Below are 13,928 nucleotides of genomic sequence, written 5' to 3'. Positions count from 1 at the left end.
GGGCCACGGAGCCTGGCCTGAAACCCAACCGCATCCCGACCCTGAAGGACAGAGCCAGGGCACTCACCAAACAGCAGGACCAGTGCGGGGGTAAGAGGGGAGTCCGCCTGAAGGTGGGGGATCCTGGGAGTGCCTGTATTCATTTGATCATTGGTTCGTTCATTCATTCATTCATTCATTCATTCATGGGGGCACCTCCTTAGTGGGAGTCCAGGTCAGCTTCCCCAGGGCCTATCTACCTAGGAAGAGGGGGCAGGGGAGCCAGGAGTCCCAGAAGTTGCTGGATACTCCAAGCCATGGGGCCAAAACGTTTAAGCCAGGGTGCAAAGGCGTGGGTGGCGATGGGGATAGGAAATGGGGCATGGGGGACAGGAAATGGGGCATGGGGGACATCAGGGAGGGCCAGAGAAGGGTTGGGACGTGACTGTAGGTACTAGGCAGTGGGGTCAGGGTTTGGGGATCCTGGGTCAGCATTTTTTATCACAGCGTCAGCAGTGGGGTTACAGGTCTAGTAAGGGGGATGTTTTCAGTGGGGGTGGGAGTCAATGGAGCAATTATGGGGGACTTTCAGGGTGTGATATGGAGGCAATGAGAAGAGCCCTCAGGGTCATAGCTGAGTGCCTCATGGTCAGCTGAGGCGGGGTATCAGTGAAGGGTCAGAGTCCATTATAGAGGGATTCTAAGGTCACGTGGTATCAATGAGGGTCTCGAGATCAGATCTGAGGGTTACAGGGTCATCCTGGGGACACAGGCTCCATCCCAGCTTCCTTCCTCACCCCTCTCTCCAGACTCCAGCCGAGAAGGGATTCTGGAATAAGGGAAATTTGTTCAGAAGCTGGGCAACTGAGGTCCTCGTGGGTCACAAACAGCTCAGAGATTGGCCCTGCTGAGCTCAGGGCCACCCAGAGACCCGCTAGTTACCTCTGGCCCTTGTGTCACATCCTCCTCACATGTCCTGGTGGTTTCTGAGCCCACCTGCCTTCACGCAGGGAACCCCCCCACCACCACCACCCTTTCCCTCTCCTTTGAAGGCTCTGTTGGGCAAAGGGATGTGCTGGCACCTGATTCCTCCCTCCCCACTAGCTTCCTTCCCTCCCACAGGTGAGCACCCCCTCGGGGTCCATGTGCCCGCCCCAGGCCCAGGCAGAGGTGGGCCCCACCATGACTGAGAAGGCCGAAATGGTGTGTGCCCCCAGCCCAGCACCTGCTCCGCCCCCCAAGCCTGCCTCTCCTGGGCCGCCGAAGGTGAAAGAGATGGGCCACCAAGGCTCCTCACCCCCAAGACTGCCCCCTGGTGTGCCGGTGATCAGCCTGGGCCACACCAGGCCCCCAGGAGTAACCATGGCCACGACGGAGCTGAGCGCCCTGCGACCCCCACTGCTGCAGCTCTCTGCCCTGGGAACTGTCCCACCCCCCTTGGCCCTGCATTATCACCCTGACCCCTTCCTCAACAGGTCAGTGAAGGGCTGGGACCTGGGGGGAATCCAGGGCCAGGGTCCTTGCCCACAAGGCATTAGTGACCCACGACCCCTTACAGCCTCTACATTGGGCCGGCAGGAGCTTTCGGCCTCTTCCCCAGCAGCCGGCTGAAGCGGAGACCGAGCCACTGTGAGCTGGAGCTGGGTGAGGGTGAGTATGACTTTGTGTGCACAGACAGCCACCTGCCGGGACTCCTGTCTGCCACAGCGACACATGCAGGACAGCCCACATGAGGCCTCCAGTACTCAGGTTACACCCACGTGCAAAACCGCAGACCCGCGGCCAGCCCCACACAACCACAGCCACCCAACCAGCCACCAAGAGTCGTGGCAAAATGCACCATGGCATGGGGGCCACAAGATGACAGCCCCCACTAGAAGGCACAGCCACGCAGGAAACAGCCACAGGATAAGAACCACACAAGGAACAGCCACACAACCACAGTCACTTAGGACCATGGCCCCACAAGCATCAGCCACAGAACCACAGCCACATGACCACAACCACCTGGCAACGATCAGACATGACCACAGCCGTTTAGGTATACCAGGAGTTCTCCCAAGACAGGACCACGCTGGCACCTAGGGGACCTCTCAGACCCACGTGCACCTCCAGCCACATATAGGGGCATGCTCCAGAATGAAGACCACAGGGACAGCTCCCCAGACTGACAGCCACAGGACACATGTCCCTCCGAATCTCAGCTGTTGACAGGAAGGTGTGGACAGAGATACAGAAGGCCTCAGTTGTCTGCAGCGGGGACCTGTGATGTGCTCATCTAGGCTGCGGGGGGGTGAGGCGGGTGGTGGGAGCCGTGTTGCTCACTAGCAGGGGAGATATGCCTGGGTCCTGCCTGTGGATCCCTTGGATGGAGGGAGCCCCAGCCCACCGCCTATGTGGAAGTCCCCTCCCGAGGGCTCTGGGTGCCTGAAACGTGGGCAGGAGGGGGCGCCTCCTGGGCCACGGCGCCAACCCAACCCCTCCTGTTCGCAGGGCACCAGCCCCAGAAGGTGGCCAGGCGCGTGTTCACCAACAGCCGGGAGCGCTGGCGGCAGCAGAACGTGAATGGTGCCTTCGCAGAGCTCAGGAAGCTGCTGCCAACGCACCCGCCCGACCGGAAGCTGAGCAAGAACGAGGTGCTCCGCCTGGCCATGAAATACATCGGCTTCCTGGTGCGGCTGCTGCGCGACCAGGCGGCTGCTCTGGCCGCAGGCCCCGCCCCGTCCGGGCCCCGCAAAAGACCCGCGCATCGGGGCCCCATCGATGGCGCCCGCCGCGGGCCTTGTCGTAGGGCCGAGGCCGCGGTGCGCTCGCAGCCCGCGACCCCGGCCGTCCCCGACGGCAGTCCCGACGGGGCGGCCCGGCCCATCAAGACGGAACGAGCGGCCGTGAGCCCTGAGGTGCGGTGACCTCCGCAGCGTTGCTTCTGAACCGAGGGTCACCGGGAACTCAGCCCAGGGCTGTCGAGGAAAGGGCGGATGATGCCTTGCGCCTGCTCTGGGGCGAACTCCCCCAAAGAGGGAACAGTGAGGACGTCCCCAACGGGGAAAAGGGTCCCAGGGGTCTGGAAGGGCGACTGTCGCCCCCAAGGGGCCCCCCAGCAGGCCACCTTCTTCTTTTTTTTTCTTTTTAAATCACCCACCAACCGCTGGAAATAGCCTTTCCCGCGTCTCCCTCCCAGGGACGAGGTGCGGGAACCAACATGGCAGACAGCTCATCGGACTAAAGTGGTGCCTCTTTTTTCCGGGCTGGGGTCACCGAGAGAGGTGGGGAGGGACGGGGGAGTCTTTGCCCTTCTCACTGGCGCCCCCTCCTGGAGACTCATGGATACACGCTCCTTGACCGCGTCCGCTGAGGCGCAGAACCGACGCGGCAACCCACCCACGGATCCCGAACCAGTCCCCGGACGAAGGCGTTAGCGAAGGCTCGGGCGCTCTTACTTTTGTTTTTCTTTATTTCTTTATTTCACATACACATTAGCCATTCAATGGAGAAGCCGGAGAGAGTCAGGCAAAGATGGTATAACAGAAGCGCAGTGACGGGGGCGGGGCGGGGCGGGGCGGGGCGGAGAGGGAACATACGGGCTGGCTGCCTACTTGCATTCCGCTAGGACACTGAAAACCCAGAAAACAAAACAGACAGTAAACTACCCTTGTTTCTTATGTATCTCAGTGCAGAGACGGGGGTGGAGGGCAGAGAGAGGGGGAGACCAGGCTGAAGGAGGAGGAGCGGAGGGACAGGGGACGCTAAGGGGGAAGCACACCAAATCCATTAGTACTATATATAGAGATACTCGTATATACTGCGTTTCTTAGCCTAAGAAGAAACTTGTTTGACGGGACGGGCGGCCTTTGCGGTCCGCGATGCTGGTGCTGGTCGGGCGCACGGATCTCCCGGGAGGGGCCGAAGCGGGGCTGGCCCAGGCTGGCTTGGGGGGGAGGGGGGCGCCCCGAGGGTGGGTGGGTGGGGGGAGCAGAGGCGGGGCTGGGGTGCCCCTCGGGCTCTCGATTGGGGGACGAAATTTCTCGTGACTTTATTGCTCCTTTATTTTCTCTCGTGTGGGGGGTCCGTTCAGCACGGTCGGGGTGAGGAAATGGTGGGTCGTCTGAGCCACCCGGCCCCTCTGGGACCCAGAGCGCGGCGTCCGCTCCGCCAGCACGGGGGTGAGAACAAGGCACTAGGTCGGCCGGCCAGCGCGGGGGCGGGTGTGTAAGGCAGTCGACGGGGCTGGTTGCAGGGTAGGGTGGGGCTGTGTGCGGGGCCGTGTGCGTGCGTGCGTGCGGGCGCGGGCCTGGGCGAATCGACCTGTCAGCTTGGCTGGTCCTGTCCTGGAGCTTCGAGCCTTCCTCGTGCTCCCCGGTGGGTGACGGGGGTAGGGGTAGGGGTGGAAGGAGTGATGTTGAGTCGGGGGCGCCGGGGAAAAGGGGGGGTAACTACCAACTTGCTGAGCGCGCTCCTGATAATGCTGGTGAGGGTCAAGTTGGCGTCTGGCTCAAAGAAGGGCGCTCGGGGCGGAGAGGGAGGGAGGGAGGGGACGTTTGTTCGTTGGCATTGACCTCTGCGGGGGAGGGGCTGGGGACCCCCCCGCCGCGCCCCCGTGCCCGGACGGGGATGAGGCGAGGAGGGGGCGCTGGGCCCTGGGGAGGGGGCGCCCGGGGAGACCCGCGGCCAGAGCAGCCCAGCCGCCGGGCGTATGCCGCTGTCCCGTTCCGTTAAACTCAACAAAGAAGGGATATGCGTGTTCCTAACAAGTGCAGGATATTTAATTGATTCATAAACTTATGTATAATAGTTTGTGGGTTTTTTTTTAAAACGTACTTTATAATGTAAGAAGCACCAGGGTTTTTATGTTGAATTATCTTAAAAATAATTTTCTCTCGTCCTTTTCCTTTTTGATCTTGTGGTTGTTTTTTTTTTTTTTTTTTAATGTCCAGGTGTTTTTTTTTTTTTAACTCTAAAATGTGAACGTTTCCTTCAGCCCTCCCACCGAAACCGAGAACGAACGACGAAACAAATAAAAACCCCAGATCATCCTCGTCAACGCAGGAAAACGACTTAAAAAAAAAAAAAAAAAACTGAAAACGAACGAAAAAAAAAAAAAAAAAAAGGAAAAAACACTCAGCTTTCGTTATCCCCGCGCAGGGCGGGGCAGGCCCAGTTCTTTTAGCGTCCCCAGAGCCGCGAGGACATTACAACAAAAATAGAATTTTTCTTAACAATCTCTTAACATACAAAGATAGGAAAACTCTCTGATGCATTGCACTTGGTTCAATGAAAAAAAAAGTTCATTTCCCCCATATATATTTTTTGTGGGTTTTTTTTTTTTCTCTTCTAACACGTCCCCACATCTCCTGTCGCCCTCGTCGCCCCTCGCCTGCCCCCTCACAACGACACTTGGGAAAGGAGCGGCCCCCACCCCCCTGCCCGCCCGGGCAGCCCCGCCGGGCGCGCTCCCGCCCCGGCCCAGCTGGCCTGCAGCTTCCGACCTCGCCCGGGCGGGCGCCCCGCAGACCCCGGCTCCCGCGGGCCCAGCGCGCCCGCGGCCCCGATTGTCTTCGAGGGAAGGGGCGCGTGCGGCCGGGCAGGGGGTCCCTTCCGCTCCCCTCTCAGCTCTGACCCTGTTTAGCCAACCAAACTGAAAAATCATTGCACTTTGACCGCGCGTCACGCCCGGCCCACCCGGCCCCCCACCCCCCCGCCCTACTCCCCACGCCCCCCCCACCCAGGCTCCCGCGGGATCCCCTATCCCCTGCTTCTCAGTCCCGGTCTTCCCCAGGGGCTGCACGCACACGGGGGAGGGCCTTCGCTCAACTTCCAACAAAAGCCACTGCTGGGGCCAGCCACCTGGCGGCTTCCGGGTGAGGAGACGCCACTCGCCGGCCCCTTCTGGCCCAGGTCAGGGCCCTCTTCGCCTCCCCAGCCAGCTGCCCCCCCTCCTTCCTTCCCTCCCTCCCTGCTGGGGCCACAGCCTCACAAACTAGATTCACAATAAATAAAGCCCACAACCCACCCCTACGGTGCAATGTTGGGTTGACTGACTTTCAGAGGATCCTGACCTGTGCTTTGTGTTTTCATACAGTTAAGAAAGAGAGAGAGAGGCACGAGGACTCCAGAAGGGGGCCGAGGAAGGGAGATGCAGGGAGGAGGGAGTAAGGCACAGAAAGACAAGCCAGAGGGGCCAAGTCACACCCTGGAGGGGGGCTGGGCATGCTCTTGCTTCCCTCCCTCCCAGGGGGCTTCGGAAGACCCTCTGGACAGGTCCCCAACCATCCCTTGGTGGGGGAGGAAGGGGCTGCAGGGGGAGGGGGGAGAGCTACTTCCTGTGGTGTGTTACCAAATTGTCCCCAAGTTGCTCAAATGGAGGAGTTCCCAGTTGCGACGGCAAAAGACCCAAACAATGAATGCCCCACCCCTAAAGAAAGAGTAAAGACATTACAGCTGAAATCCAGAGAGAAGTGGCCAAGAGGCCCATATGGTGGAGAAAGTGGGGTTGGGGGGGGGGGACAGAGAAAGCTCCAAAAAAACTTTTGAAAAAGGACAACACCCAACACCCTCCAAAGGAACTGAAAGTCGGCGACGAGCAGGACGCCTACCTAGCGCAGGTGGGCGGCTTAGCCGGTGGCAGCGGCGGCTGCCTCGTCCTCCTCGCTCGGCTCCGGGGTCCCCTTTCTGCTCCACTCTCCGGCCCGGCCACAGCAGGGCTGTCTGCGTGAGGGGCAGGGGCAGGGACCGGTGGGGCGGAGCGAGGGCACCTGCATGCGGGGCTGGGGTGTGGGGGCGACCCTGGGGCCCACCTCCCCTCACTCGTGGCGCGGCGAGAGAGTGATTTTCCCGGCCTGCAGAGGGCGGGAAGAGGGGGCCTGTCCCAGGCTGGGACGGGCTGTTGTAGCATTCCGACTTTTTCCTATGGACTGTACAGAGGGGTCTGGGGCCCTGAAACTAACCCCGAAGCTCAGGGTGGGGTGACAGGACACCCTCCATTGCAGGAGCAAGAAACTAGCTCCAGGGGCCTCTCCCTGCCCCCCGCCCCAGGGGCTTGTAGCCCGAAGGTAGGGCAGGGAAACCAGGAAGGCACCGGCCTCACCTAGTCCAGAGCAGCTGGGGGAAGAAGCCAGAGGCCAAGGCAGTGGGGGCTGGGGGGGGCGGGTAGACAGGCAGGGAGGGGGCGGAGTCTGGAGGGAGAAACCCTCTGGATCTGCCCCCCATCATTTGTACAAGCTTGTCCCCCGGGCTCCCTAGTGAAGCTCCGGCCCAAGTTGGGGGTGGGGTTCCCCTAAAAAGGGTGAGGGTGGAGGACAGGCCCCTTTAGAACTGTGCTGGTTTCTTTGTTGGGTTGATTTTGTTCCTTCCCCGGAAGGTCGGGCGGGGTAGGGAGGGGAGAAAGGCAGTTCTGCTGCATCCTTTCTTTCTTTCTGTCCTCTACTTAACAGAGTCCGTTTGCATGTTTCTTTCTGCTTGGCTGCTGGTGCACAGCTCCCCCGAGACCTCTTCCGAGGGCTCTCCGAGAACTGGGCTGCTTCTGGGGGCCTGCAGGGCTCCCCGGGCTGGAGGAGAGAAGGGCTGAGTGGCTGACGACGTCTAATTTTTGCTTTTCGGTGGGGCTGGGCTGGGGGATTTTTCCACGTCTCAAAATTTCTTCTCCCCCCGTTTGAGGAACCTCTTCTTTACATTTTGTCATTTCTTTTTGTCGATCTTATCAGAGGAACCAGGACTGAAATGGGACAAAAAGAGGCCGTATTGAGAATAGCAGGGGCAAGTCTCTTCTGCGCCCACCTGGTCCGCAGACTGCAGGCTGGAGCTCAAGGCCCCTGGAGGGCTCACCTCCAGCAAAGCCAAGGACACCAACACCCCACGAAGAGGTACACCCCCCTTCTGTCGGTACCTCCTGTGGGAATCCTGTTGCCCCCAAGAGACCCTGCCCCCCAGTGCTAGGGTCCAGCTGGCCTTCCCGTGGGCACTGTGCCCAGCGGGTGGGACCCCCATGGCTGGAGCTGGCACAGGCACAGACCTGGGATCTGGCCATGTTTCCAATTGTTTAGGTTTTTGTATGGGTCCTGCAGGGTGGGGAGGATGCCAGGCTGGAGCTTTTGTCCCCAGAGGGGTTTTGGGAGTGGGGTGGGGGTGGCTCAGCTTCTTGCTGAGTTTTCTTTCTGTCTCTTTGGATTAAAAGCAGAAATTCCCGTCTGTACTCCCCAGCCAAGGTCCCACAGGCTGAAAGGCTGGGGAGGGGGGACAGCACATGGCTTCAGTCCCTAGCAGTCCCTGGCCTGGGGGAGGGGCCCCATAGCCCACTGTGCTTGATCCTCTACCCTAGGGCACCTGGCGCAGGGGAAGGACACGAGTCTCCCTGCGGCGGGAGGCGCTTCCCTCAGGGTGCCAGCAGGGGGAGCCGCCTTCCCACAAACCGGTCTCCGTGGCTCCTCACCACAAAATACACCTGACCGGGAGGCTGGGCGGCCTGGCAATGCCCTCCATCAAAGGCTCTGGCCCCACCTTGTGGCCAAGGGGCAGCGGGGGAGGGGAGGGAAGGGAACTTTTCTCCTCTCTGGTCTACAGGACCTGTGCAGAACTACTAGTACCCTTGGGGCCAGAAAAGGGTCCCTGAAAATGTATATCGGGGCAACTCCCAGGCTCTGGGTCACAGATCTGAAATGCCGAGCAGGGCTAACCACAGAGCTGGCACTGGGTAGCAGCCCATCCTACCCGTGCTCCAAGCCCACACAGAGCCGGGTGGGGAGAGTGGGGCTGGCCTGCCCGAGGCTACATGGTCTGCCCACACAGCCCAGCCAGGACTCGCTAGGACTCGGACACAGGGGAAGGTTCCAAGTCGATGTTCCTACCCGCCACACGTGGCATGCTCTCAGGGAGCCCAGGGCCAAGGCTGCCACACCGGAGTGAGGCCCCTGGGGCAGCGAGATCAGCCAGCTTTTCAAAAGAAGCCAGAAGTCCTGACGGCATCCCATGTGAAAGCTGTCAGTGTTTAAAACCACTTGTTTGAGGCGCACAGATTATGCCCGCTGGCTGGACCCGCCCCTCAGGCTCTGGTCTGGGACCATGGGCAGTCTTCTACTGAGGGATGAACACATGGAGTTGTAGTGTTAAAAAGGGCCTGGAAGATTACCTAGAACCTTCTTCAACAATGGAAACGTTCCCTGTTTGCCCTATCCAGTGTGGTAGCCACGAGCCACATGTGGCGTCTCAGCAAGTGAAATGTGGCCGCCGTTACTGAGGACTAAAGTTTTCTCTAGTTGGTTATTTACTTTTTAAAAAAAAAAATTAGAGATAGAGCGTGCGCACAGGCAGAGGGAGAGGCAGAGGGGGAGGGAGAAGCAGACCCCCCACCACTCCCGCTGAGCAGGGAGCCTGATGGGAGACTTGATCCTAGGAACCTGGGATCACGACCTGAGCCTAAGGCAGACGCTAAAGGGCTGAGCCACCCAGGTGCCCCTCTAGTTAGTTATTTAATTTGAACTTCAACAGCCACACGTGGCCAGCACCTGCCCCGCTGGATGGTGCAGATGGAGGACATTTGGAGGAATGGGGGCTTGGGGTTGTCACAATGACTGGTGCTGCTGGCATTTACTGGGTGGGCAGAGATGCCCAACTTCCTGCCACGTGCTGGCCCACACCCAGAGACCTGCCCTCCTGTGGCCGAGCTCCTGGAGGAACTGCCCAAGGTCCAACCCCATCAACTAACTACAGGTCTTTAAAGGGAGGCTCACGGGATACCTGGCACTGTGTAGGGGAAACCCAGGCCAAAGGCACCCCGAGTTCGGCAGAAGCTAAGTCAGCAGTCAGCCCCTAGGCTTCCAGTCCTGGCCTGAGAAGGGAGCCGCCTGGGGGAGCCCCTATCCCTGCGGTCTAAGGCCTCTGTGTTCTCTGGGACCCCCTTCGCAAGGGGAGACAACAGAGGAACCCTTACAGCGCCGCTGTGTAAGCCTGGCCCGCCCCCTCCCTGCAAGGGGAAGGAGGCAGGGGACAACGAGGACACGGACACGGTCCCCTCTTTGTCAGACCAAGCCAAGGCTCCAGGCTGGTTCCCTCGGAGCTGCACAGGAGGGGGGAAACCACCAGTGTTCAGATTGGGAAGCCCCTCCTGCCCTCCCCCTCCCCGCCCCGCAGACCAGGAAGACCCCAGTTCAAGGCCTGGAGTTGCAGACAAAGGTGGTTCCAGGATAGCTCCCCAGTGCCTCCCCACAGGTCCCAGGAAGGGGGGGGCATCTGCTGCCAAGCACAAAGTGGCTTTTTCTGCTCACCCTTTCTGCTTCCTGAGCCAGGTCCAAAATTGATTAAAACTAAGTAAAAAGCGCTGCCCAGGGAATGACAAAATTGCTAAAATTCTCTTTTCTTCCCTCATTCTATTGTTCTCTCTCCATCTGGTGCTCCAGAGATCAGCTAAAGTCACTGGTTACTGTGGAAACCGCCCCCCACGGTACCCCCTGCGCCCGCTGCAGCCGCCTGCCTGCCCCCAGGCCCAAGGGCTCTCGGCTGTTGTGGGCCTCGTCCGGCTCCAGTCTCCCCCACCGTCACCCCCAGACACACCTGCCTGCTGGGGCCCGGGGCTCAGGCTGCTTTGCAAAACAAGGGGGAGAAAAACTGTTTCCCAAACTTGCCTCCAAGTCTGCCTTGGCCCCAAAGTCCAAGCAAAGTGAGCCGAGAAAGTGAAGAGAAAGCACACGGAGGCAGGCGGAAACAGGGTGAGCGGGGCGGACTCACGGCAGTGGTCCCCAAGAGCAAGCAAGCAGCGGGAGCTCGGAGTTACAGGCGCTGAGGCAGGGGGAGGGAGGGCGGGCGGGCGCGATGGAGCCCTGCCGCCTGGTGCCAGCCCAGCGCCAGGAGGGGAGGCCCGCCTGCTGTCCCTTCCTCTGGCACCCCCTCCCGCCCTCTGCCAGCAGGGCTCTCTCGGCCTCCCTGGCACAGAGCAGCGGAGGGGGCTGGCTCCAGCCCCTGCTCGGAGCCATTGTTTTTCTTCTCAACACCCCCAAGTTCAAGTTCATCTGGGTGTTACATCATGTCTGGTTGCTCCTGGAAACCAGACGGGTCAGACGTGACTCTGGGGAAAGGGGGTGGGAAGCTGGAGGGGGTTGAAGTTCCCCTCCCCTCCCCTCCTTGCCACTAGGGAGCTCTGAAGTTTGAAGTTTGACAAAGTTTTTTGGCTTTTTTTTTTTTTTTTTTTTTTTTGAGGGAGGGAAAGGAAAAGGGAAAAAAAAACAAAACCTCAAACCACACACACAAAACTTGCATCCACCGACTTTCTCTGGACTCAGGCCTCAGAGCAGTAAAGGAGCAGGAGCAGCAAGAGGTGGCCCTGGGGCTCTGGGCTGGGGTGGATTTCCTGGGGTGGAGAAAGCCTCCAGGCCTTGGGCTCACAGGATGGTGTTTTGGTAAAATGCGCAAAAGAGAAAGATTATTTGCATGTTCCTTTCCGAGAAGCCTGGGGCTTTGTCAAACGGGCCTCCACCCTGCTCCTGAGGTGGGTCCTCCCTGCACCCCAAGGCCCCAGGGCTCTGTGAGCTAGTCGCAGCCTCTGGGGGACAGGCACAGGGAGGAGGGGGCCCACGTGCGTGCGAGAGCACAGATGCCTGGACAAAACCAGATCCAGGGCATTCCAGCAGGAGGGCTGGAGTTTTCCTTGTGAGAACTGGGGACGGGCGGGCGGGAGCTGGACTGGAGGTTCCAACAGCCCGGCCTCCCCTCTAACGGGATTCATGGGGACCTGAGGGAGGGGCCTCCAGGGTGGCAACAGGCCCTGCCCTACCCTGGGTGCCAGAGTCTCTGGGCAATCAGCCCACCAGGATGGCTCTGTCCCTCCTCCACCCCTTGCCCAGCCCACCCAAAGCCAAGGAAGAAGGGGAGGGCTGGGGGCCAGGGCTTCCAGCTGGAGAGGGAGCAGAGCAACAGGCAGACGCTGTCCTATTCCTGACGGGGCCTCGGGCTACCACCAGGCCTGGCCCAGAGCGCCTCTAGCCTCAGGTCTTTGGCCGCCTTCCCCAGGGCCGGGGCTGTCAGAGCTAATTATCCAATTAGCTGATTAGCTAGGGGACCTGGGGGCTGCCTGGGGAGGCAGGCTCAGCTGGGCTTGCAAAAGCCTGGGCCCTCCAGCCCTGCCCTAGCCCCTTTCTCCCGGATTGGCCTCAAGGAGCCAGCGTCTTGTCTTCCCTCCCGCCCGTGATGCCCCTGCCCCTGCCTCTTCCCCCTGTGCCCACATCCACCTCGCAGGTCGAGCCTCCTACCTGAGACTGCTGTGGGATGTTCAGAAAGTTGCCGTCCCGGGGTCCGATGCTGACAAACCGGTTGGCAGAGGAGGCGCCTGTCGTTGCGAATGCTGTGGGGAGCAGGGAAGAGAGGGAGAGACCCCGTGAGGCCTTGGGGCCTGCCTGGGCACTGCCCTTTGGGGCTGCTGAGAGAGGGAGAGACTGGATTAGACCACGCTGCCAGGGCTTAGGCTGGCCGTGGGAAGGACAGGCCAGAGGGGGTCCCATCTCCCGCTCACTGACCAGGAGCACACACTGTCCCCCACCCCTAGCATTCCACCTCAGCCAGATGTCCTCTCTCCTGGCCCAGGGTGTGGGAGGGGCCCTGGAGGCTTTAGCTTGAGGTCCCATAGACCCTGTTGTGTCCCCAAAGCAGGCACCAAGCAGGACTGAGGCTAGCCCTCGTTGAAGCAAGGCACCCGTGCTTTCCCACGGACTCTCTTGGGTCTTGGGAAGAGGGAGCCTGGGAGGGCGGGATGCTGGGGGCTCAGCCGGACCGGCCCCACCCTGCTCAGGGAAAGCTGGCTCAGCCAGGCCTCCTCTCCGACCAGGGCAGCTGGGCCGGTGCTGCATCACAGAACCACGCCGGGCAGTCCCAAGGATGGGGCTGATGGCTCAGGGAACTTGCAGGGGTCCAGTGGAGGGCTGAGTTGGCTGGGACAGGGGCAGAGAGAGGACCTGGCTGCCAGCTTGGACCCAGCAGGCGTCCTCCTCTGATGCATGAGCCAGAGCCTGTGGTCCCGCGGTCCCCAGGGCCTGACACAGGCTGTAGCACAGGAGGAGGTGGCAAAGCCCCAGGGCTTGGGTGCCCATGAGCAGTTCTGGAGCCTGAGGGGCAAACGGGCAGCCCAACACCCCTGAGCTCTTCTCGGGTTTTCTGGCTGGAACCCTATGGGAGGGAATGGGTTGTGCACCCCCAGCAGGGTGGATGTCCCCAGAAGGAACAAGAGTGTCACAGGCTGCCAGGGATTCCCCCCCAACACACACCCTCTACCAGATACACCCCAGGGACTGCATGCTCACCAGATACTGTCCAGGGCCCCCCCCCAACCCCGCCCCAGCCACTCTGCCGCCTGGCGCCTCCTCTCCCACCCTGCCCACCTCCAATGACCATGACCATGACTTCGTGTCTTATGGCGGATGCAGATGGGAAGATGGCATGAAGAGGATGGAGAGGGGAAAAGAACTCAAACCATGAGAAAGAAGGCAACAGAGAGCGCAAGACGGAGGAAAGTGAGATGGGCCGCCCCTCCCACTGCGGACCAGGCAGTCCTGGCCTGGGGTCTGCCGGCCCCCAGCGCGCCCGAAGCGCAGCCCACCCTCTGCCCACAGACGGCACACCGCCCACCCTCCACCTCTCCTGTCCTTCACGCGTCGGGTCTACCTTGGGCCTCTCAACTCAGATTTTTTTTTCCCTTTAACAAAATTTGTCATTGGTTAAAAGAGAGAGAGAGAGGAAGAGAAAGAGATGAAGTAAGCCGAGGCCCAGAGCCCTCCCTTGTCCTTGGAACAGTCAACCTGGGAAAGGGAGAGGGATGGGAGGAGGAAAAAAAAAAAGAAAAAAAAAAAAGAAAAAAAAAGAGGAACAACGAGAAACCAAATGTGAGATTGAAGGGGAGGAGGTCAGGGGCCGGCCTGCTGTACGGTTAGAGGCCCAAGGGCCCCGGAATGGAGGTGAGGGGGCAAGGCCAAAAG

General features: G+C 60.4%; 2 protein-coding genes and 1 long non-coding RNA gene across 9 annotated transcripts in view; 2 read left to right on the top strand and 1 right to left on the bottom strand.

Moving 5' to 3' along the window:
• LYL1 (LYL1 basic helix-loop-helix family member) lies at positions 1-5,053 on the top strand. 2 transcript variants are annotated; one of them, XM_032312693.1, is made up of 4 exons: positions 1-90; positions 1,084-1,454; positions 1,538-1,629; positions 2,473-5,053. In XM_032312693.1, exons 2-4 carry the CDS (start codon positions 1,123-1,125, stop codon positions 2,886-2,888), a joined length of 840 nt encoding a protein of 279 aa, XP_032168584.1. In that variant the 5' UTR covers positions 1-90; positions 1,084-1,122; the 3' UTR covers positions 2,889-5,053. The 2 variants fall into 2 exon arrangements, with proteins under 2 accessions (XP_032168584.1, XP_032168576.1); XM_032312685.1 differs by having other exon boundaries at positions 2-90; positions 1,102-1,454.
• NFIX (nuclear factor I X) overlaps positions 4,888-13,928 on the bottom strand; it is a 96,314-nt gene continuing 87,273 nt past the window's right edge. For all 6 annotated transcript variants that reach the window (XM_032312640.1, XM_032312648.1, XM_032312672.1 and 3 more), the window contains 2 exons: positions 12,213-12,304; positions 4,888-7,690 (listed from right to left, as the gene is read on the bottom strand). In XM_032312640.1, coding sequence (XP_032168531.1) covers positions 7,676-7,690; positions 12,213-12,304 — 107 coding nt within the window. In that variant the 3' untranslated portion in view covers positions 4,888-7,675. The remainder of the gene's footprint in view (positions 7,691-12,212; positions 12,305-13,928) is intronic.
• On the top strand, positions 6,492-13,789 carry LOC116573082. The gene is made up of 3 exons (XR_004278600.1): positions 6,492-6,581; positions 7,680-7,838; positions 10,368-13,789. It is a non-coding gene; the product is annotated as an uncharacterized LOC116573082 (long non-coding RNA).

The sequence above is a fragment of the Mustela erminea genome, chromosome 1, assembly GCF_009829155.1.
Source record: "Mustela erminea isolate mMusErm1 chromosome 1, mMusErm1.Pri, whole genome shotgun sequence".
Lineage (NCBI taxonomy): Eukaryota > Metazoa > Chordata > Mammalia > Carnivora > Mustelidae > Mustela > Mustela erminea.
This window is presented reverse-complemented; position numbering and strand designations above follow the sequence as displayed.

Excerpts from the sequence above, each read along its gene's own strand:
- LYL1 (XM_032312693.1), top strand. The coding sequence starts at position 1,123 with ATGTGCCCGCCCCAGGCCCAGGCAGAGGTGGGCCCCACCATGACTGAG. Across the intron at positions 1,455-1,537 it reads CCTGACCCCTTCCTCAACAG|CCTCTACATTGGGCCGGCAG; the intron begins GTCAGTGAAGGG and ends GACCCCTTACAG. Across the intron at positions 1,630-2,472 it reads TGAGCTGGAGCTGGGTGAGG|GGCACCAGCCCCAGAAGGTG; the intron begins GTGAGTATGACT and ends TCCTGTTCGCAG.